The 26820-nt window shown below is 36.2% G+C and overlaps 4 protein-coding genes across 6 annotated transcripts; 2 read left to right on the top strand and 2 right to left on the bottom strand.

Annotated features, from left to right (window-relative positions):
- Positions 1-959: 959 nt before the first annotated feature.
- Positions 960-6522, bottom strand: LOC103321116 (phytochrome-associated serine/threonine-protein phosphatase). Its single transcript, XM_008222877.2, has 10 exons — positions 6260-6522; positions 5211-5357; positions 5034-5101; positions 3869-3926; positions 2816-2926; positions 2646-2696; positions 2086-2229; positions 1894-1989; positions 1734-1805; positions 960-1435 (listed from the first exon to the last, which is right to left on the bottom strand). The coding sequence occupies exons 1-10, from the start codon at positions 6338-6340 to the stop codon at positions 1352-1354; spliced, it is 912 nt and encodes a 303-aa protein (XP_008221099.1). The 5' UTR covers positions 6341-6522; the 3' UTR covers positions 960-1351.
- Positions 6523-7744: 1222 nt separating this feature from the next.
- On the top strand, positions 7745-11189 carry LOC103321117 (D111/G-patch domain-containing protein). The gene is given in 8 exon segments (XM_008222878.3): positions 7745-7999; positions 8109-8162; positions 8388-8510; positions 8971-9078; positions 9204-9257; positions 9539-9658; positions 10782-10827; positions 10830-11189. Coding segments are annotated over 8 exon segments (657 nt in total). The 5' UTR covers positions 7745-7927; the 3' UTR covers positions 10910-11189.
- A 211-nt stretch (positions 11190-11400) lies between these two features.
- LOC103321118 (polygalacturonase inhibitor (DUF639)) lies at positions 11401-20966 on the bottom strand. Of its 3 annotated transcripts, none has more exons than XM_008222880.3 (10): positions 20492-20962; positions 19078-19312; positions 18865-18951; positions 18521-18690; positions 17789-17928; positions 15905-16082; positions 15209-15803; positions 14474-14586; positions 12447-12690; positions 11401-11806 (listed from the first exon to the last, which is right to left on the bottom strand). In XM_008222880.3, the coding sequence occupies exons 1-10, from the start codon at positions 20686-20688 to the stop codon at positions 11576-11578; spliced, it is 2190 nt and encodes a 729-aa protein (XP_008221102.2). In that variant the 5' UTR covers positions 20689-20962; the 3' UTR covers positions 11401-11575. The 3 variants fall into 3 exon arrangements, 2 of the variants coding, with proteins under 2 accessions (XP_008221102.2, XP_088902606.1); XM_089046480.1 differs by having other exon boundaries at positions 17807-17928; XR_016124286.1 differs by having other exon boundaries at positions 11582-11806; positions 12447-12559; positions 20492-20966.
- A 2171-nt stretch (positions 20967-23137) lies between these two features.
- On the top strand, positions 23138-25263 carry MIA40 (Cox19-like CHCH family protein). Its single transcript, XM_008222881.3, has 4 exons — positions 23138-23347; positions 23909-23940; positions 24105-24230; positions 24991-25263. Exons 1-4 carry the CDS (start codon positions 23182-23184, stop codon positions 25168-25170), a joined length of 504 nt encoding a protein of 167 aa, XP_008221103.3. The 5' UTR covers positions 23138-23181; the 3' UTR covers positions 25171-25263.
- Positions 25264-26820: the final 1557 nt, after the last annotated feature.

Raw genomic sequence — 26820 nt, 5'->3', positions numbered from 1 at the left:
TGTTTTCATAGAATGAAAACAAGAAAAAAAATGAAAAAGTAGTAATATGTGAAAATGACAAAAACAGTGAAAATGTATGTAACTTTAATTAAAATGCATAATGTTTTTTTTAATACAACATTATGTAATCAATATGTGAGTTTCAAAAAAAAAAATATAGTACGTATATTATTTTAAACAAATATTTTTTAAGCATCTTAAAGAATATCATTTTAAAAAAATAGAATAAAATTCTATAGTATAAAACTAGAATTATCTTTATATAAAAAATTGAAACCTCAACCCAACCTTCGCTTTCACTCTCTGCAAACCCACCCCAATTCTACCATTCCCCCTCTCTCTCTCCCTCCCTCCCTCCCCCTCCAGATACCTCTCTCATTCTCCCCCTCTCCAAAATTGAAGAATCAAACCAACCCCCCTCTTTTCCACTTTCTCTTCATACTGCTGCACCCTCTCTCTGTCTCTCTCTCTGCAACCTCACCTTCCAATAGCTTCCTAGCTCCCTTTCCTTTTCTTGGACTGAAAATTGATTCGGCAATTAGTTGTTCAACGATGCTGGTTCAATTCAATTGCGTAGATATTTTGTTGGGTTCGATTGAGTGGCGGTGACAATTTGGTTCAATGGGGCGGTGGTGATTTTGATAGGGTGATATTGATGGTTCAAGCTCTGCGTGTGATTCTCTGTTGGCAGCATTTGATGGTGGTTTTGGTCTGATGGGGAGAGAAGCAGCATGTTTTCAGTGTTGTTTCCTGTGAGAATGAAAACAGTTTTTTTCTGTTTTCTACGAGTAGACGTGAAATTGTTATTTTCTTCATAAAACGTTCTCTGTGTTTTCTGTTTTTGCCCACCGAACAGATTTTTTGTTTGTTTTTGTGCTCCCAAAATGAAAATGGGCTCTCGAAACATAAACGAACGGGGCCTTACAACCTCAGAAATTCAGGTCACGAATAAAACTGGGTTCTGAATGAAATGCGTGCCATAAGACACATGCATAAATATTAAATAACAAAATGCTAGTTGTAATTTGGGCATTGCTGCATGATGCAGTATACATGTATTCCAAAAGGGAGCAGACACGAAGAAACATAACAAAATGTAACGGGCATGGATTAAGAATTGAAAAACAATTAGCAACCTAGTAAGTAATACACACAACCCATGAATGTCAAATTGTCTAGCAGCCAGACCAGATGGAAAACCTCAATCTCAAGGCAGGATCTCCAGCCAAGTATTAAAGGAGATCCACCAGACCGCGACCTATTCAAGGCTCTTCTCTGTTACAGTACTCTCAACACCTATACCAAGACTTAAATGATTATACAAATGACGCAGCCAAATCACTCCAACTGATCATAAGAAATAAGGTACTCCTGTCCTGGGTCCTCTCATCTGGTTGTTCTCCTCTGTTTCAGTGAAGAACTTCACCTCTCTCTCCTGTTTCAAATGAAAGAAGATGAAGCCTCATCAACGGCATGGTTTTACACTCATAAAAATTACCAGCTGAGGGATCCTTGGTTAAGCCTTAAATTCTGGCTAATCGTTTGACATCAAAATTACTAAAAGCATCATTTCCATGTGAAGACAGCATTCAAGATAATAATCTCAATAAAACGCAGCAAAAAGAACAAAGAAAACAGCAGCAACACCAATGCCGTTGCCACCACCATTACCAAAAATGTGGAAGCACCATTTAGAAAAAAACACAAGGCATAGGTGAGCTCGTAATGTTTACCATATTGTCGTTAAAACTCAAAATAGAAGCTACATTCCCACACCGATAACAGTAATTTGGTGCCGACCAGACCTGCAAAATTCAAGAACCCAACTACTCAATCCAACTTTTACAATGTTTGCCCAAAAAAAAATATAATATAAAAAGTTCAGAATCTCACAGTTACAAGGCCTTTATCTTGAAACATGTACTTAAGACCTTCTTGAACAAGTTGGTGTGCCCGACAAACCAGATCAAGATTATTTATGTGGTTGAACTGGAGAAAAGAAAATTCTTAAGCTTTTGTAAGAGAGAGACAGAGAGAAAACAAGCAGGTATGTATCCTACTTAATTTGAAATCAGATCGAGTTACCTCAGAAGTGACTCTGGATCCAAAAAGCCAACCTGCTCCACGTGGACTTACTGCCCATGTTTCAATATCTTCAGGATCACTCCACATCAGATCACAAAATGGCCCCTCGTGTGGAATTTCACAGTTTCTCTCAATAACCCTTATCTGTTACAGGAAAAAGCATGTGCAGTGATGATTATGCTGGAAATGGCAAATTATAATGGCAAATTGTAACCCAAAAAAATAAGATAATTCATACAAATGGTAGCATTATCATATCATGGGTATAGGTGCTTCAAATAGAGGGAACTGAGTTAAAAAAATAAAAGCTAAACTCGTTTGAGAACATGGTCATTGCATAAGTGCTTCTTTGAAAAGCTAAACTAACATTCACGGGATAAGTGCTTCTTTCAATTGATTAACACGCAAAATTACAGAATCTAAGAAACTGTTAATCATATCCATGCAAGAAGCCTCCAAGCAAAGTGGCTAATGCAAAATTGCAGCTGTAGCTACATGCATGAAAAACATAAATACATACATATACCAACAAGTTAAAATGCATATCAAGAAGGGGTTACTTGATCAATTGTTCGGATGTCAGGAGAAAGTCCACCATGGACACATAGCACCTGGGATGACAAACAAAATAAACATATTTACTATCAAAAAGTACACCACAGATAAGAGATACATACTAACACAAACACACAGACATATATACATAGAGAGAGGGAGAGAGGAGGTTTACAGTTCCATCTATAATTGCTGAAAGCGTCAGATAGTCGAAAACATCTGTACAGTACCGCCATGCATTAGCATTTCCATACTTCCTCTGGCATTCATCATAAAAGCCATATACCTAACAGGAATGAAAACTATTGATTAAGACCCATCACACCATCAATGCCAACAACCCCAGCCTTATTAAAGCCTCTGGTCTGAGAAGAGATACTATGGTTAATGATCATCAATGTTGTGAGCATCACTACTCAGACCATGGGGTGCCAAAACCAAGAGGGAAGTGCTCCTGCCTTCCAGAATAGAGTGATGAAAATAATGTCCAACCGAATGTCTGAATATGAAAGGTTTCACAAAAAGTATTAATTCCTTTTCTTTATACTTGTTTTTTTTAAATACATTTTTTACAAATATTGACCCCAAAAAAAAAAGAATTTTACTAAGAAAAAACAAGTGTTCCCAGTTCACCGTGGAAAGGGGGTATGCATTATGCAATGAGGAGCAGTAGAAAGAACTAGCAGGTAAAAAGTAGAAACCAAAACTCTTCAATAGAAAGCCAAATTTAAGGCCACTATATAAAAGTTCTAAGGACAATGGACTTTTTACTGCTGGGTCATATCCTCCTAATCCTTAAAGTTCCTATCATTGCTCCCTTCCCATAAACACCACAATATCTTACCGCTATCCAATTCAATATATATTTTCAAAAGGCTTTCTTGAAATAAGCTCAGGGAGTTATATATTCAGATGTAATTCATTTATCAACTCAATTTTTTGCACGCAACAACTCTTGCAATTGACTCCATTATATTAGGCCTCCATCACATGCTAAACTAACAATTCCGTTACAGTGCCCTAAAGTACTTCTGAATACAAAAAATTATGACTTCATTTCAGCCACCAACAGCTTTAGCCAAATAATGCTCACATGAACGAGATGTACTTTCTGGCTTTGAGCAAAGGAAAATAGCATGGAAACTCTCAGCTTGAATTTGAGTATTTAACATACAATTCAAGGCAGTCGTTAATAATTGTCTGTTCCAAAACACTATACAATATCTACCTGGGTAAGTTGCCTGCTTTCATGATTACCACGCAAAAGGGTAATATGAGCTGGATACCTATAGGCCACCATCAAGAAAAAAGGAATATTAGCTTCTTGAAGGATGAGAAGAAAAGAACAACAGCAATCACACATTCACTTCACCATAGCCGGATGCAGATATTAATTAAAGCTTTCTTTCGTAGTACACAAAATAACTTTATAGACAGAAATAGTAGAAAACAATAGAAAAGATGCCCTAAAAACATAACTTTTAGAAACAAACTAACATTAAAGAGAAATAAATAGTACAAAACAATGGACAAAATGTCCACTAAATCAAAGATCTAGAGAGCTCTAAAGCAGCACCCAAAAAAACATGAGCCAGAAAAGAAACAGAAGCCAGCAATAAACAACTGCTTCCAATTTTAAAATAACAATAATAATAATAACAATCCTTAAACTCTGAAGATATCAAAGCCCATGGAGATGCCAGGTAAGAGTTTATATCTCCTATATCGTGCAAAATTTCTCATCAGCGTTCTTTTTTACCGGGAAATTCACATTACAAAACTTTGTCTCCACTAAACCAGTAAGAAAGTTGTTATCGGAAAAAAGAAAGAAAAAAACAGATATAAGCACATTAAGCAACGATGATAACCAGAGAGCGAGAGAGGGTGAGAAAGAGAAAGAAAGAGAGAAAGGGTAGAAATACAACAATTTTTGTATGTCTACAACATGGGCACAATTTTTGTATGTCTACAACTTAGTCTATATGATATACAGAGCTTCCCTCCTCAGCTAATGCACTCAACTATCAACTCCACATTGTACTTGTTCTACCAACTAAAAGAACCAACATATTTGTGTGCATCTATCTATAGTTATATACAATAGTCCTTCACAAGTTAAATTTCTAACATAAATGCCAAGAGCAAGGACTCTACCTTACTGAAAAGGATAATTTAGTACTGACCCAAATGACAACTGAACCATACACCGCATATCAGAGGGCTGCAATGCATGTTAAGGGCATACTAACATGGTGTATAATCATAAGAACCAAAACAGTAAAGAAGTGGGTGTGACTGAAGTACTGTTTTGAAAAGTATGTGCATGACTGCAGTTAACCATTGACCATATAATTATGCACAATCTTCCAACAAAAAATCTATGGTATATGTACCTCGCTTTAAGAAGCAAAAGGATAGTGAAAACTTCAAGGCTATTGTAACCTCGATCAACAAAATCTCCCTGCCAAGAATTCAGGAATATTAAGCAACCCAAGAAAACAGGCGAATGGTATTTAATGATGGTGGGTAGAGATGTAATCACAACTTTATAATGAAAAATAAAAGCATACCATGAATATGTAATTCGTCTCTGGTACATGGCCTCCAGTCTGGAAAAGTTTCATTAGGTCGTGGAACTGGCCATGAATATCACCACAAACGGTGACCGGACTGTTTACAGGTTGCACATTGGACTCCTCAATAAGAATCTCTTTTACCTGTAATAGTTACAATGATAAATAAGGTCAATAAAAAAATAAACCTCCTCTTGACAAGGAAAACCTGAAATTATTCATGGGAATGTTCATATTTCCCTGCAAACAGAGCACCAGAGGAATTCCATACGACACTCTGAAGAATAATACTGATCCAAACAATTTTCAATAACTACCTTTAATGTGTGCGTGCAAAAATTATTGCATGAGACCATCATAAGTTACCTCCCTCTCATAACATTTACGCAGGGCCCACCAAGACTCGCGTGCTGTGTGAGGGAGGTCATGGGCTCGAATTAAAATTCCTGGGGTGCTCAGATGCAGCCATAACTAATACTTATGCATGAGACATTCCATATCATTAAATCAATGTGCTAATTTTTGAAAAATAACGATAACAATTGAGCATAAAATCACAACATCATAAAACTTTTTGCCACTTAGGTCACGGACATGTAATGAAACAAAGATTGTTTAAACCATGGTGAGCAAGCCTAAGAGAGTTTACAACGTTCAATACTGTGTCATGTAATGTAGCATGCTCTCTGTGATAAACAAAGACAACCTAAACATATGTAGGCAGTAAGTAGGGAACAAGGTTATTTCTTTCTACTTTAAACAAAAGGGTATTGAATCTTGAAGCATATCCGTCTATTAGCTACTCAAGCTCAACCAAAGGGCAGTCAAAAATCATTTGTGGACAAAAATTGAGTTCGGAAGTTTCATTTGCTGATCTTATAGCGCAGAATTTTAAGAAAACAATATGGAAATCGGATTTTCGATTTGTTCGAGGAACCAAAGTTATCATACAAGGCGATTAGTAGTGGGGAGAAAGATCATAAAAACCAATTTGAATTTAACACAAACGCTAGATATAAAGGAAAGAAACAAATAAAGATACGGACGTATTCGCATAGGAGTTGAAGCTCGTCCTCCAATAGATGCTGTCCTTCCTTCACCTTTGAGATCCACTGGTCCAAATCCATCTCTCTCTCCCTTCTCTCCTTCTCTCTGTTTAGGGTTTTCAGCAACAAACCCAAGCGAGAGACGACAATTACGAAATTACAGAAGCAGCGTGTGAGTGTGATGCCAATTACGCAATTACCAAACAGACGGATGGGATCTGCCCTCGTTTTAATTTATTTATTTATTTTCGAATGGCTTCGCCAAAAGGCCAATAACCCGGAATTTTATTTTTTTTTTAGCTATCGCCCCGATTATCAATACTAATTATTTAAACAACAGAAATGTTTTTAGATAGACAAAATTGACCGCGATCATTTTATGTGACCGTTGATTTGGTCATTTCATGGTAATAATGAGCTCTTGACCACGATCATTTTATGTGACCGTTAATGTGGTCATTTCATAACAATTACTGAGCTCAGTTATAATAAAACTTAGAAATAACATGTTGATGTAACACCTACTTAAAAGAAACTTATAAATAAATTATTTATTTATATCAATTTGTAAATTTAAAGTCATAAAATTAAAGTGCATATTACAAGGAGTCCGTAAGATTCATTGATGAAAATTATAAGTTCAGATAAATATTGGGTGAATTATATAGGGTCTAGAATGTTATGGGGTTGTAATTCAATTTCAGGATTCCATATGTTTTGAATGTATTACGAATGTTTACTTAGGGATTTTTGTAGAAATGTCACTTGGACTTATACTTTAGTTTTCATTTGTCACCTTAAATTTTTTTTTTTAAGAGAAATGTCACTTTAATTTTTCAAAATCCATGATTTGTCATCTCACTTTAAGAGTATTTTAGTCTTCCGTTTTCAAAGGTTATATAAAAGATTGTATATCTTTTAAACAATTAAAATAGAAAGAAAAAAAATACCTTCCCCCATCCCTGTGCGCCACAGACAGCTCGAATCAATCCCGCCTATCTTGAAATCCATTCTCCCTTCCCTCTTCCCCTTCCTCTTTCTCTCTCTACACCATGGAACACCTCTACACACAAATTCCTCGCCCCACCCAAATCGAGTCCACCATATTCTTCTTCTTTTTTCTTGTTGAAAATTGTAGACACGCTCAATGAACACCATAAATAAATGTATACATGCTCAAAGAAGAGATAGAGAGAGACAGAGAGAGAAGAGGGGGGGAGGCGGGTCATGTGTTTTGGGGACCAAAAAAAAAATCTTAAGTTTCCCAATTCCTGATTTTCCCCTCTTATTATGTAAATATATGCGATAAATGTATAGCGATTTAAATTTGGCAAACGAGGGAAAAGAAAAAAAAAACAAAAAAATGAAAAAAGAAGCCTTCCAAAATTGTTTAGAAAAATAATCACTATTCTTTATTTATTATTGTTTTTCTTTTTTCATTAAAAGAAAATTAGAAAGAAACCTATAAATTATCAAAATGGGTTAACAAAAGCACCTTAAAAGCAAACTATTCTCTGTTTTTATTTTTTTTCTTCAAATGTTCGATTATTATTATTTGCATCGATTCATTCAGTTTATGATCAAAGAAGATAAATAACAATTTATGAATTCTGAACCCGTACTCGTATCACTAACAAAAAAGAAAGAAAAATTGGGGAAAAAGCCATCATGGGAGAGGACGAACCGGTGACGGTAGGCTCATCTTCTTCAGGCATAGACTCCTCCAATACTGGGTTTCAGGTCCTCACTTATAGGCTTCTAGCTGTAGGGTTTATGCGAAATTCGAATTCGAGTTGTTTTGTTGTGTTTAATTTGATAAAGAAAGTGATATGTTAGAATTTGAATGCAGCTTTTGAAGAAGCAGGGCTGGACACAAGGAACGGGTCTTGGTGCTTCCCAGCAGGTACCGTCTGTATTTGCTACTTGCTTTATTATTGTTTCTTGGAAGTAGAATATAGAAATATTGCTGTATTATTATTGCCAATACCACCTCTCAACAATCAACAATTAATTAATACTGATTGATTGATCGGTTTTCAGATTTCTCTGCCCGAGTGTTTAAACCAGATTTGATTCCACAAGCCGCTTGGAATGCATGTCTTAAGTTTATCATCATTCTTGTGAACAGGGTAGGCTAGAGCCTGTTAAAGCTTACTTGAAGGACAACAAACGAGGCTTAGGAGCAGATACATCAAGAAATAAATTCTTTCCGGTTTCTGAGAATTCAGATTCTAGTGGAAACTATGAAAAGGTTAGCCTCACTGCCTTGGCTTGTTTGTTCCTAAACTTAATCCTTTTTCCTTTTTAGCAAATGAGAGCCTGATTTTTATGCTGATAAACAAATTATGCACAAGAAAATCCTAAACAAGGGCATGAGCTAAAGGAATTTAAAAGTCTGGTTTTTGAATCCATTGTAGGAGAAGTAAACTGAACGAGGTGTATTCTATATTGAAATGTGCATCAATGATCTAAGTGATACTTTCTTTGTAGATCTAAGTGGAAGAGAATTTTGAGGAAAAGCATAACCCAGACCCAGTAACAATATTTCATTCCTCTAATCGTTAGAAGTTGTTTGTATGTCTAAGCAGAAGAAATATAAAAAATAAGGATTTTAAGGAAAGGGGTAAGAAGGGAACATAACTCATATAAAGCCCTTTGGAAAGCTGACAGAGTATTATAATATATATTTTTTTGTTTTCTTTTATCTTCAGAACAATAGCTTTGTGCATTTGGTTCAGGAGGAAGAAGGTATGGGAAAAGGCATGGTGACTTCAAGTTGTTCATCAATAGTCATCAATCCGTCCAATATAGGCTTTCAGGTATTCCCCCATTGTTTTATATTTAGAAACCCCATTGTTTTTATTTGAAAAAAAAATGTTTTCGGTGTTATTTCTTCCTTTTGCTTTGGTCCTGTGTTCATTGTCCTTTGATTGGTCTTATGCAGCTTTTGAAGAAACATGGTTGGAAAGAAGGAACTGGTCTTGGGATTTCTGAGCAGGTTATTATATTACTATCTTTCTCACTCTTATTTTTCTTTGCCAAAAAACAATATAATCATAAACTTTGAATCAGTTCATCTTCTTTTGTTTGTGTGAGCTTTGTTTTCTGTTGACTCACTTTTTCCTGGATTCCTGACCATGAATGTAGAGTGTTCTGAGCAGTTATAAAATTGACACATAATCTCTTTATTTGTGTGGATTTCTTTCTCAAGTTGGCTGAAAATGACTGTTTGTTAATAATTAAATATGTCAATTCTGTTGAGAGATGTTTATGTAACAGGGAAGGATAGAGCCTGTACAAGCATACTTGAAGAATAATAAACGGGGCCTGGGAGCAGATAAATTACAAAAGGCACTAAATCCCCCTGATTCTACTGTCTTGAATCGAAAAAATGACCAGGTGAGTTCATTTGCATGTATAGTAATAATTCAAAAACCCAATTCTTTCTTGTTTGGTTTTTCCTCTTTTCCTATCAATGAAGATAATTAGAAAAATATGAAGTGATATTGAAGCTATGAATAAATTGATAATCATGTTATTAGTCTGAGCATGGGACTTAGATGATGGAGCTTCTTTTGGAAAATATATGTTTGACCATGTAAGGGGCTATAAATATTGTTGGATGTTGTTTATGAACTCATCTTCTGCTGAGCACATTAGAAGTCTGAGGCAATGGAATTTGATCAATAAGAAGAGCTCTTTATAGAATTAGTGAAAGAGAAAAGTGAGGTCTTTGGTTTTTTGCTTATGCCATGTTGTTGGATCAATGATTTAGACAATACATACATAGAAGGAAGAGAGAAATTAAGTTGACCATTTAACTGGCTACACTATCGGACTGCTAATTATTTGCTTTTTCTAAATACAAAAAAATAAATAAATTAGGTTCGTTCCTTTTTTTCTTTCTTTTTGTGGTAAAAAGGGAAATCAAGTACCATTTTCAATGTGCCATGGAACGATATCACCTACATCATGGCGATATATTACTGATGGTTTTAGCGCTAGTGTGAACTGTTAAGATTGGTGTGTGTGTGTGTGTGTGTGTGTGTGTGGTGGTTATTGTTCATGTTAATTTAATCTAATTAACGAATTTGGTGGTAAGAAGGCTAGCTATGAACATTTACACAAGTTAATATAAATTTTCATAATGTGTTTGTGTTGTATAAGAAAATAAATTTAACCATTTTACTGCTTATACGGGATCATGCTTAATGTACTAAGAAGTTTTTGGATGCTGGCAGTGACCTGCACCATTTTGATTTGATCCTGCGTATCATACTTATCATGGATATACTACTTTAAGAAGTTTACATGTTTAATTGATGTATTATTGATTGGTTTAGAAGTAGCCGAATTTCATACAAGATTATGCTTTAATATTAACTTCCGCTGTTGAATTTTACCATTATTGTCCTCAATATTGACATTTCTACCAATATTTTAATAAATATTAACTGTTGATACCTATGATATGACTAACCTGCATATATCAGTTGTATATAACCGTGCTGTTGGTTTTTAGGAGCTGCATTCAAAAAAAGGCAAGGGACTCTCAAAGAAGTTGAAGAAGAGCAGGAGTTAGAGAAAAGATTGCAGGAGAGGGAATTTGAGCGTGCCTTTCATAGGGAGTTTTGGCCAGATAACGTTTGATTTAGGAATGGCATAATTACTATTCACACTGTCTTTTGCCCACCCCCTGCTTTTCATATTTTAGGTTTTGTACAGGGATTTACCTTTTTCTTTTTGATTCTTGAGTGTTAACCCTGAAAATCTGAAGTACAGTTCCAATCCAAGATTATTTCGGAGTTCATAGAGTTGTATTCAACAGCATGAATACAACTTTAAGGTTGAGCCATTGCTGATAAAAGCAATCAAATATATTTCGTTACAATCAAATATATTCCAATTCCATGCAAGCAACGTTGATTAAGCTGGAGTTCATGTCTCAACTCTTTTTCTGTCCCTTCTCTTAATAGTATCGAACTTCGAGCAGCACAGTTATTTGTCATAGTTGGTTAAATACTTTATGATAGATAGGGGACACATCGCTTTTAAGCAATGAAATTCCAATGGTTTGATATCATATACGTTGACGTTTACATCAATTCTATTATATTAATAAATTAATTAATGAAAAGGAATTAAAAACAAGTAAATTTATCTCCCTGCTGGATATATGAAAATATTTTCCCAAAAATAAAAAAGTTCTGGAAAACCACAACTCGTATATATACAAAAGGGAGCCAGCACAAATTTAACTGGAATGGAAATAGATTCACTTGGCCATTTACAATTTGATAGCATGGTACACAGTGTTTATGATTTCTTTTTCTTGGTATCATCAGATTTAATGAGTTGAACGGGAGCTGCTGGTATCCTGACCCACCATTCTCTAATTCGCCTCACCCACCTGTCACTGCTTTCTTTTCTATATGGCATTTCCCTTGTAAAAGCCTCTACAAATACTACCAGGATTATATATCTCAGAGGCACAAATGCAAACACTGCTGCCATGAAAACCAGCAGTAAAACAATTCTGTCCGTTGCCTGCAGAAAGATCAATTTTGAATATGTAACACATTGGTGGGAGAGCATAAAGCAACTCCTAATAGAAATTTAAATTCAAATGACCGATCTTATTTCAAGTTCAATCTGTTGGTGCAACCTATTGTAAATACCGACAATTCAATCTATACTACAAAATTATGAGAGCTGAAGAATAAAGAAGAATACAGGACTTTAACAAGTTTAACTGGATATTTTCAAGATTTTAATAACACAGAGAACTTAAGATGCAGTTTTCTTAATATATCTTTTTTCATGAATTTCACTAAAACCATGTGGAGTTATTTTAAGGTCCGAAACAAACATCCAACTATCAGTTCTGTCAAACTAAGGACAAGTTGTCTTTTTTACCTCACGACTTGCCTGCAGAGGGAAAGGCCTTTCAAGGGCCTCCCAGAACTGAAGTTTCAAGAGAACTACCTAGTAAAGACACTTGTAATGAGGAAACTAGAAAACTATTATAAACTTATCGCACCCCCAATACCTGTGATGTTGCTTCTTATGGCCAGGGGAAAAAAGTTAAACTGGCTCCAAATTCTCCCACTAAATGCACTTAGAATTATTTGTATCCTATTGTTACAAGTTTTGCCTAATGGCAAATTGGCATCGCTTTGAAACATACCTGTGGAAGAACCGCAAACAGGAGAGCTCTTAGCTTCAGGAGAACAATATTCCCAGCTCGAAGTAATGCTTCAACTTGAGTGATGGCTTCTTGCAATGTCAGCAGCTGCTCTACTGCATTTCGGTTATGGGGAGGTGTTATTTTGAATGGTTCTAATGGTCTCCCTTTGTTAAAATGCCTGCACCAGAGCATAAGAACTGCAACGAATACAAAAATTGATGGCAATATATATCTGATCCAACCCCTGTACACCAAAATCAACATAAAATTACTTCTGTCCATCCAAGCTAAAGCTAATATTTAAAAAAGAAAAAAAAGGGAAATAATGCTAATATTTTGGCTTGAGAAATGTGGAAGACATAGCAAGACAAGTACTCAAAGTTGACAGGTCAATCATGATGGGATGATGATATATACCAGAAAGAAAAAACAAAGAAACCCATCTTAACTAGAATGCAAAAAAAAAAACACTTGACAAAAGAGACATCCCAAGTGTCAAAATCAAAGGGAAAGTGTAATGCTTGGGTCACACCTACTTGACCCTCATATGATGTGTGTCCCCTACTTCGGACCCAAGTAATGTTTCAGTAAGTTTCCACCAAAGAGAAGATCATTTGATCATTTCTTTGGGGACAGGAAGGCATCTTTCCCGTCAATGGGGGAAGACAGCAAAAGTTATTGCTGACTGTTGGAATGGCACCAAGGATCATGGTCCAGTGGCCGGGTACCCAGTTATCCAACAGTAGGGCTTCTCTGACCTTCAAAGGAGGCAAGAATATCATAGTCCTGAACATAGGTGACCAGACACTTAAGTCACACTATTCATGATTACCATGGACACTTTAGCTTGCTTATCGATAATGCCCTAAAACCAGCTGTCTTTGACATTGTGACTGGTGATGCCAAATGTCATAATTATGTTGCTTTTGCGGCATGAAAAAGAAACTTTGGCCACAAAACCTTCATTCTCAGGCAGAGGAATAGAGTTTGTTTAAGAGAAAACAGGAATTAATACCAGAGAGGGCACATATCATATTGAGTTGCATGTTCTTATAATTTCAAATGGCCCGGGCATTTTCTGTTTCCAATTTAAACCCTCTGAAAGACTTCTTTCAGCTGATGGTCTATAATCATAATCCACTGGTGAAATATCTTAAATTAGTCTGCTAAAATGAGGGAAGATTTGTTGAAATCATACTTACACGAAAAGGCAGACCTTCAATCTCTGCCATACTAATTACAGTAAATCCAATTACAAGGATAACTTCATTGTTACTCAGCTAATTACAGCCATTCAGAAAAAGGACTAAAGACCTGTGAGAAATTTTTCCTGGTCCTGGCACTGGAACATCATAATAAAATTTGAAAGAAAACAAAAAATTTCAAACTGAATATGTAAGTCAGACATAACAATTGTCTTGATTAGATTGGGGCATTAGGCACACTCTACTCATAAATTATAGCATTAATAGAAAAGATTTGATCAGAAGCCTTCAATAGGCTCTCAATTTGCACCACCAAATTGACAGGGCCAGTGAACTATAAAGTCCACATGGAGCATAAACTCAATATAAGGGGCCCCATGCTCTACAAGTCCAGATTGACAGCCAGCCCAGTAGGGTAAGTGAAGAAATTACTAATACTCTTGGCACCAGGCATGAAAACTCCAGTCACAGACTAAGTTACCTCAACATAGAGTAGCAGATTAACACCAAACACCATCAATAGGGTAATCTCAGCTCCTCTCCATTTGCAGCACCAAATTGAGAGGACCATGCAGTTATAAAGTAGAATTGTTCTCAAGCAATTAATAGGGGAACCCAAATCCTCTATATTTCCAGCACTAAACTGAGAGGGCAACTTAAGCCCAGACTGCAAAGTCCACGTGGGGACCAAAGCTCTGGCAGTCCAGGTTTAACAGCCAGCTCTCTGTTGCAAATGGAGAGGAGTATTTTCCCAGTGAAGGACAGTGGAAAATTATTAATACTCTTGGGGCCAGGCATGGAAAACTCCACTCAACAAGTTACCTTAGTATAGAGTAGCATGTCAACATCAGAAATGCCGTTGATTTATAAGGGTGTTCCCATGATGCCAAAAGTTGAACACGAGTAGCTACTTCAATAACTGGAAACAATAGTTCCTACAAGTAAAAGCCAATCATTTTTATACATAAAAATGTAGAGAACTAAACGTGTAAGTTCTACAAACCTTATATCTTCAAAAAATAACAAAATCATGAAGCCATGCACTTTTAAAGAAATAAAAACTCCCAGGGGAAACAAAAACTTAGTGACTGCACATAATCTGTTCAAGTCCATCTTGTCTCTATCCGCATTATAATATGGGGTTCTATTAAAGCAGAAACAAACAACCAAGTATAACGAAAAGATATCAGAGAATTTAGCCATAAGAAGCTGTTTTCGCATCAATACAGCTTGCTCGAAGTACTGCACTGGTTCAATGGACTTTTCTATTCTTTGGTTGAGCACAATACACTTATCACCTGTTCAAGATCAGATTTAGCAGCTCCGAGCCTGAAGAAGGAAAAATCCCTTCATCCTTCCCTATCTATTAAGAGAAAAATAAATATAATCTGTCTCACAAACTAGAAGCAATATAAACAGATTCATCCTTAAAAGGCACTTTTATAGATTTCTATGCTCTTTTTGTTTCTCCCTAATATTATTATTACTAATTTAAAGAATGGTAAGAGTTACATTGGCTTGGAAAACCAAATTTAACATGTGAAACTGAAAACCTACCTTCATTATAGCAACATTTGTATCAATTCCATCCACCTTCACCTGTTCCACAGTTGCCTGTGCAGCTTCAGCCCTCCCTGTGTCCAGTAGTGACTGTTTTACTGCCATTTCCAAGGGATTAATCTCACCAACACAAACATCTCCTACTATTATTGCTTCTCCCTCAAGGTTTCCTTCTTTTTCTAATATAAAGCCAAGTTGAGTAAGTGCTATAAGTGAAACTGGAGAAAGTTTTGGCTGCCGTTTTGCATAAGGACTCCCAGAAACATCATGTTGGGCAGCACTGGAATTCAAAAGAACCAACCGACTTGACAAAGTTTTCAAAATCAAGTCTCCCCCTGGAAGACTTTCAGCAAGGTTAAAAGCAAGTAAGGTTTTATAATGGGATGAAAAGAAGTGGAAGGCTTCTCTAACTGCACGATATCGACAAATGCCTAGAATAGCTCTTGCCATTACTTCTGATTTCTTAGTCTCTTTAAAATTGTTTTTCCGAATAAACCTGTGTGCACGCAAGACCTCAAGACAAATATCCAACCAATAGTCCCGGCGAGAATTGCCTTTGAACTCAGGAAATTCCAAATAAACTGGCTCTGCCCTGTAAATAAATTATAAAAGAGTTAAATCAAAAAATGGGTGAGCTCATGATCATATTAAGTAAATAAGTTCCATACAGGCTACATGGGTTATATAGCATACATAGATGTTGATTTGTACATAATGGCTTTGTCGAAAAGACGAGCACCCAATGGTCCAGTCAATTCAGGTTTTATGACCTGCTTCATATCTGTTGCCAGATCGTACCTAACAGCTTTTTCATACAAACCAACTCCCAATGATTCAAAGTACAGTGCAGAATTGGTCAGTGTCAACCGCCCTAGATAAAAAGAGATCGGATGAATAACACATTCCAAGTTTATATAATGCGAAAAAAAAAAAGAAGTTATTAGAGCCTGCTATAATTGACAATATGACCTGAAATAGTCAGGCCTGCTTTGAAAATGTTTTCAGGAAAAAGAACATAAAGAATCTGTTAAAAATATTAAAAATTTAAAAAGCGGGAAAGGTATCATAATCTATATGATGCAGATCTGGTTTTAAGTTTTAACCAGCCAACCCAGTACAAGAGATATTTTGAAGACCACCTAGTGAAATCATGTTATAAAGACAAACAATATCACCAAATAAACTGGTTCTTTCTGAATTAAAAAAGAGGGGGAGGAAGGAGGGAGGGGGGTGAACTTAACCATACCCTCTGAACTTTGACCCGCTATACCCCTTACCTTCTCTTCTTCTTTATTTTCTTTTCATGAATTCAAATATGAGACTTATGATGCTTCAAACGTGAAGAACCCAGTTCAATCTTTGTTCAAATTGAATAAATATATAGGAATTGATGGATTCTGAAGCAACTTGGAGCTGTGGAGTACTTTGATGAAAAATTAAAGTGAAAGGAATCCACATGGATATGGTTATATATGCTCAAAACCAACAAAATGGGTAAGGAATATGTTATCCCAATATTCACTCACAACAACGACGAAGATGAAAAAGATTAAACTATCACTTGGCCCTGAGGGGTTCTAGAAAAGTCACTCCCATTCGTCATTAAAGATGAAGAAGACTCGGGCAGTGATAGTTTCTGGGAGGCGCCTCTTGACATATGGGAGTGAAGATATTAAACTATCATTGCCTGAGTCTTCTTCATCTTTAATGAATGGGACATGAAAAGTTTAAACAACATAACTCCTACTCCTCATTAAAGATAAAGAAGACTCAGGCAGGCGCCTCTTGTCAAATTGAACGCTACCTTGGAAAACTCTTTGAGAGGATCCAGTGCACTCCATTTTCTCTGACCAAATTGAGAAACGGAGACAGAGAAGATATTGAGGTGTATCAAAGTGCACCAACATGCCCGTACCCAATCACCGCTCATGTGACACCCACACCCAACCAAGAAAAGGTAGACGGCATACCAAGCGATAGGAAGCCGGAGAAGGTCAAGACCGAAGTGTTGAATTTTAATTCTCTAGTTGATCCTTGTTTTTTGATGGACTCCGATGTTATGCAAACAATTGGGGTGATGATATTAAAATATGCAGAATAGTAATGAAGGAGAAAGTAAACATGAGTCATGACACACAAGCACAAAGAATTTTTCATTGAGGTTCGGCTAACTTTCCCTACGTCCTCGTGTGATTTCTCTTGAGAGAATCAGTACCACTATGGAGAAGGGCAGGTGAGTACACGGACTAATTGAAACCCCTATGCTGACCCCCAAACCTTAACCTATGTCTGAGCCACGTAGGCATGTATTTGGTGTGACTGAATCACCATCTTTACATGAAAAACACATCTGGCGTAATCTTCATATATATTTTATTGGCACCCACGAAAGAACAAAGTTAACAATCTGTATAGGCAATCCAAAAGGTTTGGGTTTTATCATATAATCAGTAGACCAATTCCAAGGTATAGTCATGTCTCATAACTGTATCATCTCTACAATTTGTCGTTTTGAAAACTGAATTTACTTGATGCAATAATATCTTGATGTGTTCGTTCAGGAGTACAATCACTTACCAGGCCACAGAGATATACCAATATGTTGCAGCACTGGTTGAGTGGGAACTGTACCATCAACATCAAGGACCATTTCTCCCTCTGTGAGCTGAAGGTTTCCAATGGAAGAGGTCAATGCATTTTTGGAAGCCTTAATAACCCTGCAGAAGAGCCATATGAATATATATATATATATATTTTTTTAAATTTGATAGAGGTGTTTATAGCATTAGAGATACAAAGAAAAAACAACAGGACAAGAAGCAATAACACGAAAGAACACACACATACACACAAACTTTTAGCTATATAGTCCACATGCCACCTGGACAGATGAGTACAGTGCACACATGAGCAAGAAAGAGAGACACAGACAGAGAGAGAATTGTCTACAACCAAACCATAAACTAAAATTATCATAGAGGAGAAATAGAGAATTCATTTCTTACTAAGCAAAGTATACACCATTTTAGATCATCACGAGGTGTAGCGCATGCATGGCCAGACCCAGATTGTTTCACCATTTTGAGCAAACATATTTTATAAATGATTTGCATACATAGCATATAAAAAACGTATGTTGGAACTAAGGCAGGATACATATGGTTTCTGCATGCTCCAAATTTAAGTTAGCATTCAATGATAGAACATGCCCCTAGGATTTAAACTTGCATGTGATTTGGGGTAACAGTTTCACTACAAAAAGGAAATAGAAGTCACACAAATGACAGCAATCAAGGACCAAAATAATACTTGTCGAGGCTTCGTATGTATTTGTCATATACAAGGAAATGAAGTCGATGGCCTGAAGAACTTGTGAGTGCATCATAAAGATTGTGGACAGTTATTATATCTGCAACAGCGGCGCAAGCAGGAGCTATTCGTGCAAAGGCCTCTAGCCCAACAGTTTTCTTGTCATCAACCTGAAGGTGAAAGCCCCCCAAAACAAAAAATAGTTCTTAAAATTAGCAACTAAAAATGACTAAATAATTTGAAATTAACCCATTCTACGCACAAGAGCCCATAACATGGGTACAATGTGTTACTTGCAGAAAAGAAACAAGGCAACTGATAATAAATAAATAAATAAAAAGTACCTGCATAGCCATATTTGTAGAACTTGAATAAAAAAGTGACCAGCCATCTTCGTCATCTAAGTCCTGGTTACTGCAAGAAGCAGTTTCCTACAGTTGAAGATTGTTCACAAAAATAGAAGATAAAACTTAGGACCAACACTTTAGAGTTTCTGACCAATTATTGGGAAACAAAAAAAATTTAAAATCTTAAATAACAATGAGGGGCTGCCTCACTTTGTCTTGTGGTTTACTCTCAACACTGGGTGACTCCCATGCAAGCATCATATCAAATGTCATACAACGGAACTCCTTGTCACTCAAATAATCTGGGCGACAACTCACTATATGGAGTGCTTGGTATGAGCAAAATTCCAAAAAATTCCTAGCATAAGTCAAAAGTTCCTTAACACTCTCAGGAAGCTGTGTGTCAAAATGATGCTGTAATTCTTCAGTAGGAATTTGAAGAATCCTGCAGCAGCATGAAATGCATTGAGCTTCAAGATTACTAGGAGACAGATTGCTATAACAGTTGGGGAGAGTATATACAAAGGGACATAAATGCATATGTATACAGATGTCACCAGGAGATCAAGGTTAGACAATAAAGCAATACAGAGCAGTACATGCTCACTATCTTGAGGAAATCTATGGATTTCATTAATGTAATGCTTAGCGTTTGATGAAGATGATGATGACAATAGTAATAGTGGCAGAAGTAGTAAAAGGGAACATTTATTGTACCCTTTTTTTCTTTTTATAATTGAAACGGAAAAATAACAAGAAAAAATGGTTAGTTACTCTGCCGAAAGTGCAGGTACAAGTTATGAAGTATCTGTAAAAAATGGTTTTAACTCAGCCAACTTCTGTTGTGCACGGGGATTTGAAGATGTGGTTGACATTGCAGGTACAAGTTATGAAGTATCTGTAAAAAATGGTTTTAACTCAGCCAACTTCTGTTGTGCACTGGGATTTGAAGATGTGGTTGACATAGTGCAATACCATTAAGCAATCAAAGATAAAAAGCATCAAAGCATCCATTTGGTTATGATGCAAAAATTTCAGAAACATCTTTTCCTTCACCATGTGAAGGCACTCTCCAGGTATAACAAAATAAAGGGAAAAGTAGTTTCGATGTTCTAAAGCGACCCAATATTAGGAGAAAAAAATTATGGGGACGTGCAATGTTTTAAAAGGCATAAGAGACAGATTTAGATGGCTGGGAGTTTGATGTAAGATTGCATGTAATCCAGCACACAACGAATCGAAATCAAGGAGGAGGTATTCAGATACACAATTTGTAGCATCCAGACAACGTAATGTGTTATGAGACACCCAGCATTCTTAAAATCAAGGAAAATTTATTCAAGACATTCATAGCCGCATTTTGTTTATATACAATTGACAAAACAAACGAAGCCCGAATGTGGTGCTGGTTCTTAGACTTAGAACGTAGCACAAAATGAAAAACAACTGCGACCCATATGACATGCATGTAACAGGAATGAAAGCAATCTTTGTTTCTCGATCTAATGTAAACGAAAATAAATACGCAAACCAATAGATATAAATGAATGAAGATGAGAAAAATAAAGGCGGTATATACATATGCAGATATGAGAAAACAAAAAGAGGGGAGAAAGAGAATGACTTGGAACAGCGGGAGACGACGGAATTGGCCAAAGTAGAGAGCTGAGGAATGGGTTTTGGAGAATTGACAGCGGAGGAAGGGGAGTCTTGGTCATCTCCATTGGACTTGTTGCGGCTGAAAAGGGATTTCAGGGACTTATGATGGCTTCTCGTCGTCGTCAAGAAACCGTCCAACATTCCCAACTTCACATTCTCCATGATTTTATTTATTTTATCTTCTGCTTCTTCTTCTCATCGATATAATAATCTAAATGATATCATCATATCATATCATCCTTGCCAATGCCGACGTTTCTTGATTTGTTTGCAGATACCTCCTCCGTCCCTCTTCCCTTTCCCACAATTTCCTTCTTTTTCCTTCTCGACGTCTTTTTTATTTTATTTTAAATTGTAACCGAAGTTTAGCTTGGAGCCTATACGAAGGGGCTTCAACACTATACGCGACGGGGTTCGGACACTGCTTATCTCTAAGAATCTAGCGTACGGTTTAGCCCAAAGAAAAAATATATTAACTTGCAGATGAAGGTCTTATGGTCGAATTTTTATGACATCATAGTTGTGCGTGTGTGAGAAATCTCCATACATTATAATTTAGACTATTGATTGTACTATTAAAGAAAAATTTCAGATGTTTAAAAGATTGACAATGTATATCTATTTCAGAGTTTTATTTGTATTGTTATGACTTTGATTTTTTCAAACTTGATTTATTTTTTGTTATTATGAGTTTGCACTCTTCTTTAGGATGTTTATGTCAGAGTTTCTTGATCATGTGTAATTGTTAGTGGAGAAGCCCGAGATTTTTTTAATTTTGATGTTAGAACACTCCGTTAGTGTAATTGCACTTTGTGACTAGTTTGTATTGGCCTTTTGTGACTAATGCCTTTTTTTGCTGAATTATGAACGCAATTCTAAAATTTCTCAACCAAAAAAAAAAATTGACAATGTGTGCAAAACGCTCTGTTGCATTCTACATTATTTATCACTATTGGTCTTGAATTTTTCATAAATTTTCATTTGAGCCTTTCAACTTACATTTTTTCGGTTTATGTATTAGTTTATCCTTTTGAATCTAATATGTTTTCAAAATCTTCGTTAAATTTGATCACCTCACCAACTGAAAGTATAATGAATCTAATTTTGCTCATGCTCTCCTTTGCACCCGTCAAAATCTTCGTTAAATTTGATCACCTCACCAACTTTTTGAAGGGTATTTTTGTGAAAGTATAATGTATCTACTTATAACACTAAATCTCACATATTTTGCTCAATAAATAATAGATGCTCTCCTTAATGCACCCTAATGTGAGAACCCAATTTGAGATGAAGATAAAGCTATATGTGTGTTGTGATGATCGAAAGTTTTAGGAAACCCTAATGGTTTCTATCTTTTGGCCAAGTTTTTTCCTTCATTTCTCCCCTCATCCCTTTAATCATCCTATTTTGGTGAAATCTCTTTGCCCATTTGCACAAAATCAGGGATTTTTGGGTGCTCAAGGCCTTTTCCGCAACTACCTCAGTGGAGAACTTCTATTTTCAACCATCTTTCTTCCTTTTTTTCTCCCCTCTTCTATAGTTAGATCGGATGGGGGGAAAGAAATGGGTATGTACACTGGTTTGAAGGGTGTTTTGCTCAAGTATCCCTTGGTCTTTTGGATGTTTTTGCTTGAAACTTGTTCCTTCCCATGTGCTGGAGCCTCTCAGCAGCTCACTGACATGGATATTTTGGCTTTTGTCGTGGCTTTTGTTTTTAGCTATGTGCTGGAGATTTGCAAATATTTTCTTAGGTTGATTGGGCATTTTAGGACAATAAGTTGGTTTATCAAGTAAATGGGCTAACTTCATCAATTGTTGGGCTATTTTGGTCGAAGTAATGGGCTACTTTCTCTTTTGTACTCACCCATATATTTGGACCTAAGAAATGGGCTTGAGTTCCGAGGCTCCCAAGCAACCTCGAGACTTCCATTTCTCGGCCCATCAATGGGCATCATGTTAACTTATTATCATCCATACCACAACCCACTCAAGCAAGCCCCGGGCATCTTGCTTGGCTTGGGCCCATTTAAGCTTGTAGCGTGACGTGTTGCTTATTTGCTTAGCGTGGCATGTGTGGAAGTGCATATGACGAACTTTCGCGTGCTCAAATCGGGTTTCTTCTCAATAAGATATCGCATTTGGTCGGGAATATATTTGAGCCAAGTTGTGGATTTTTTGGGCCTCAACAGCTTTCAAAAATTTATTATTTTATTTTGAGATTGAGAATTTCAATCCATTTATTTCATATGTGGGCTTTACAACTCATCTGTATGACAAAATTACTAATATACCCCTTTTACGTCAACAATTTTGAGATAGAGTTGACGGCAAGGGATAAAGTGACACACCAAACATTGGTAAGAAGGCAAAGTGAGTTACTTTAACTTTCACATGGAATAAGATAAGATTTGACCAATATTTTAGAGGCATTGTAATAATTAAGTCTTTATTTAAATGGATTGGGGGCTAAACCTGATGACAGGCCCAACCCTTTCCTTATAAACAAGAAACAAGAGAAAGCGGTAAATATTGGGTGGGCTAGGAAGCCTAGTATATGGGCTATCAGCTGGATCAGAAAACATGGAGGATTTGAGCCGGAACGATCTCTTGGTTGGTTGAGTCCCGATCCATGACTTTTTTTGGTCAACTCGATCCATGACTTTATTAACTGGAAGATTGCTGCTTATTGTAGTAGCAGAGACGGAGACGATGGGTCAAGTTCAAAGCGAGGCAGCCACAGTGGACCAACAAGGCCACTGGGTCTCCTCTGCTGCACCGTCCGCTTCTCCCTCCTTTTCTTCCATGGACTCTCTTATCGCAGGTACCTCTCTCTCTCCTCCCGATCTCTGTGAATTTGTGTATTATACAGCGTTTCTTGTCACCGTCTCTAGTTTTGAAATGTTTGATGATGTGATAATAATTTTCGATTTCTGATTGTGCTTTGATAATAAAGGGTGACTTCTATTGTCCTTCTATCCTCATCTATGCGGAATTTGTAGGAATTGATCTATAATAGCAATCTGAATATTTGCGGAATAAGTCCTTTATGTAAAATTTTCACTTTGCTATATCATCTAGGAAAGACAACCATACGCCACCTAATAGACCAAAATCTTGCAACAGACGAAACTCTTATTACAACCCTTTGCATGATTAGTGGAACAAAAAAGGTGGATCCTTTCTTTCATTTCACGTAAGTTTTGCAACTGATTTCGCACACTAGTAAGTAGAGAAAGTTTTCTTTAATTTTGCCCCTACACCCTCCTGTATAATGTTTTTCAGCTCGTATTATAGTATTCGAATCAATCCTTAATTTTTGGAACATTCTTCCTTTCACCATCTGCTACATACTTGACATTCCTGCCATGTTGTGCATTTTCAGAAGCTGCAGCATATGGCAATGATGGGAATGAGGTTGGTCCATTTTAAAGACAAACTTGTTTCTGCTAAAGGGGCGGGTGGGGTATTTGTAGGTCATAGGTTTATTAACTTATAAAAGTTACGGTGGACATTTGTTTTCGACTTCCTTTTTAATTAAGTTTGGGTATCTTAAAGGTGTCGAACTATGCATTTTGCAGTCTCTTGATGCCAAGGCTCAGAAGGCACTGGAATGCCCTTGCATAGCTGACTTACGAAGTGGCCCTTGTGGGCTTCAGTTTTCAGAGGCTTTTGTCTGTTATCTTAAGAGTACGGTGGAAGAAAAGGTAACGTCCAACTATTACTAAATAAAATTTCTTTGCTCCTTGTTGTGCAAACAGGCACAAGCACAACTATCAACTCTTATGTATCTCATTCTGGCATATTATTCCGCATATTTATCAACTCTTATTTACCTACTTGAATGTGATGTAACATGTAACAGAATATGTCATAACTAGAAGTTATTATCATGAAAAAAGAAAAGGAAAAGAAGAATGTAAAATTAGAATGTCCGAACCAAATTGCCTCAAAATTGGAGTTGGTACTAGGACATGCTTCTGAAGACTATCGCTATTGGCCTAAATTTCTAGACTCTCACCTTATAGTAGTCTTAAAATGGAAAATACATCCATTTGGTTTGATTTAACGGTCCATCTAGCCACCAAAGGGACTGGAGATCAGGAGTAAATTTTGAGAAGACATTTTTCATGTTTCACTCTTTCTTTTCTACCCTTCTGCGAAATGACAAATTCTTGAAATTTGATCTTTGCCAATTCTGATTATGGTGTGAAATAGATTCTATTGCTTGGTTAGTTACTATCTACTGATAATGTAATCAAGTGGATGTCTTTTTCTCCATTAGTTATTACCATTCTGATGGTCATAAGTTGGAAATCCATAAAGTTTACGATCATCAGATGGTTCTGTTTTAGGTGGAAGTAAATATATAAATTCTAATAACTGTTGCTATTGAATCTCTGAATTCTCCCCGAGTGTAATTAACATGAATGCTTTTTCATTTTCCTTTTTTTTTAATCTTTGTAGGGATCAGATTGCGTGCATCCATTTGTAGTTTTGCAGAAGTGTATTAAAGCTAATCCTCATGCCTTTTCGAAGGACGTTTTAGAAGAAGAAGTTAAGAAAGAGGAAAAGATGACACAGGATTACAAAATCTCCCCCCCAAAATGGTCCAAGGAATCTCCAAGTCCAAAATCCAAGCTTTAGGAGAAAGATATAAACTTTTTTTTTCTTTTTTTTACCCGCAACAAGCAGTAGTCATTGAATTTTTTATTATAAATAAAGTTGGCCTTCACTGGAGATGCTCAAGCAGGTTTTTGGAATGATTCTTCAGCATTCTTCCACACATATATTTGATCTAAAAATAAGAATCCGAATGTTGAAGCTATTTACCGAGTTATTAAAGAGATGGGGGAAGCTGATCATATCTTTGCTGAATTTTCTTTGAGGCTTTTTTCAAAAATATATATATATATTTTTTGGGGTTTTTATTTGTATAAATGCAAAAAATTCTAGCATATAATATTAATAAATAGATTCACGTGTTATATAGTACGAGTGAACTTGTAATAGTAGGTGGTTGTGTGATTGTATAATGACCGGAGGTTTTTATTCATTGTTTTTTAATAAATAGTATTGCCGCGCGACTATATTTTCTAAAATAATATATTTAAATAGTATAGCCATGCGGCTATCCTCTTCGACTATATTATATTTAAACAGTACAGCCGCCGGCTATACTTTTTTTTTAAAAATAAAAATTAAACCACGTATAGCTGTGCGGCTATACTCATTGAACATATTACGCGGCTAGTATAGCCGCTCGGATATACTATTTATTTAAAAAACCAAGTAGAGCCGCGCGGCTATACACTTTAAATGCACTTTTAAAAAAAAAAAAAAATTTTGTCTGTTTACCGATAAGAGTAGTTTAAATTCCAATCTCCCTCCATCCATCCGCCAAGTTGTAGAAAAGGGGCAAACACATGAAATATAATGAAAAAAAATAAAAAAATTAGACAGTAAGTTTAATGAAGTACAACACCCATATAATCTCAGAGCCTCAACATACAACAAATCAAATTTTATGATGACAATTACGGATTACCCAATTGAAGCAAATGATTCAATTCATGGATTCTAACAGTGTAACTATTCATGAAGTACAAAACTTAAACTTAATGCAGTGCAGGAAAAAATACAACCAAAAAGTCATATGAAGTGCACAGAGAAATCCAACTAGCATAGATAAAAAGGAAAACATGATCGAACATTCATGAAACAGAATTGAAATTAGAGCGTTACCTAAGAGGAAATGGAATTGCAGGGTGTCTCGCAAGTCTTGTTCATGCTTTAGCAAAGTTAGAAACTAAAGTAAAACCATCTGCGGATGCCAAAAAACAAACGAAAATTAGGTGAGCGAAAGCAGAGATGGAGAGAAAAGGAAACTTGTTATTTTTGGGAGAGAAACCATGAATAAAAATCAAATTCTATTAATCTGTTTCAGTTTGCTAAAAAAGAAAACATCCGTACAAAAACCTGCAATGAAAAATGGATCAAAGCCTCTGTAAATTCTAGTCCCTCCAAATTGAAAATTATCAGACCCTAATAACCAAATCAACAATTGAAGATTATCATACCCTAGTCAACAATTTAAATGACCGTACGATACATACGGAGTCTGTTTACACCATAATCAACCGAGCATATCCAGCCTCAAAACAACTAGCACTAAGGCAGACACGTGTCACCACCACAGTGACTTGTGCAAAGTCCCACATCGGAAATCTACACAAACCTCCCACTTTCACCTCCCTATAAATAGGGAATAGTATCCATGTGAAAATGGGACTTCCT

This window comes from Prunus mume, linkage group LG2, assembly GCF_029339155.1.
Source record: "Prunus mume cultivar Tortuosa linkage group LG2, ASM2933915v1, whole genome shotgun sequence".
In the NCBI taxonomy this organism is placed as follows: Eukaryota; Viridiplantae; Streptophyta; class Magnoliopsida; order Rosales; family Rosaceae; genus Prunus; species Prunus mume.
Note: the sequence above shows the minus strand (reverse complement) of the source record. Positions and strands in the feature narration are given on the sequence as shown.

Excerpts from the sequence above, each read along its gene's own strand:
- LOC103321116 (XM_008222877.2), bottom strand. The coding sequence starts at position 6,340 with ATGGATTTGGACCAGTGGATCTCAAAGGTGAAGGAAGGACAGCATCTA. Across the intron at positions 2,697-2,815 it reads CAGCAATTATAGATGGAACT|GTGCTATGTGTCCATGGTGG; the intron begins GTAAACCTCCTC and ends TTGTCATCCCAG. Across the intron at positions 1,990-2,085 it reads GATCCAGAGTCACTTCTGAG|TTCAACCACATAAATAATCT; the intron begins GTAACTCGATCT and ends TCTTTTCTCCAG.
- MIA40 (XM_008222881.3), top strand. The coding sequence starts at position 23,182 with ATGACTTTATTAACTGGAAGATTGCTGCTTATTGTAGTAGCAGAGACG. Across the intron at positions 23,941-24,104 it reads ATGGCAATGATGGGAATGAG|TCTCTTGATGCCAAGGCTCA; the intron begins GTTGGTCCATTT and ends TGCATTTTGCAG. Across the intron at positions 24,231-24,990 it reads AGAGTACGGTGGAAGAAAAG|GGATCAGATTGCGTGCATCC; the intron begins GTAACGTCCAAC and ends TAATCTTTGTAG.
- LOC103321118 (XM_008222880.3), bottom strand. The coding sequence starts at position 20,688 with ATGGAGAATGTGAAGTTGGGAATGTTGGACGGTTTCTTGACGACGACG. Across the intron at positions 18,691-18,864 it reads CTACAAATATGGCTATGCAG|GTTGATGACAAGAAAACTGT; the intron begins GTACTTTTTATT and ends TTTCACCTTCAG. Across the intron at positions 16,083-17,788 it reads TGGTATATCTCTGTGGCCTG|GGCGGTTGACACTGACCAAT; the intron begins GTAAGTGATTGT and ends CTTTTTATCTAG.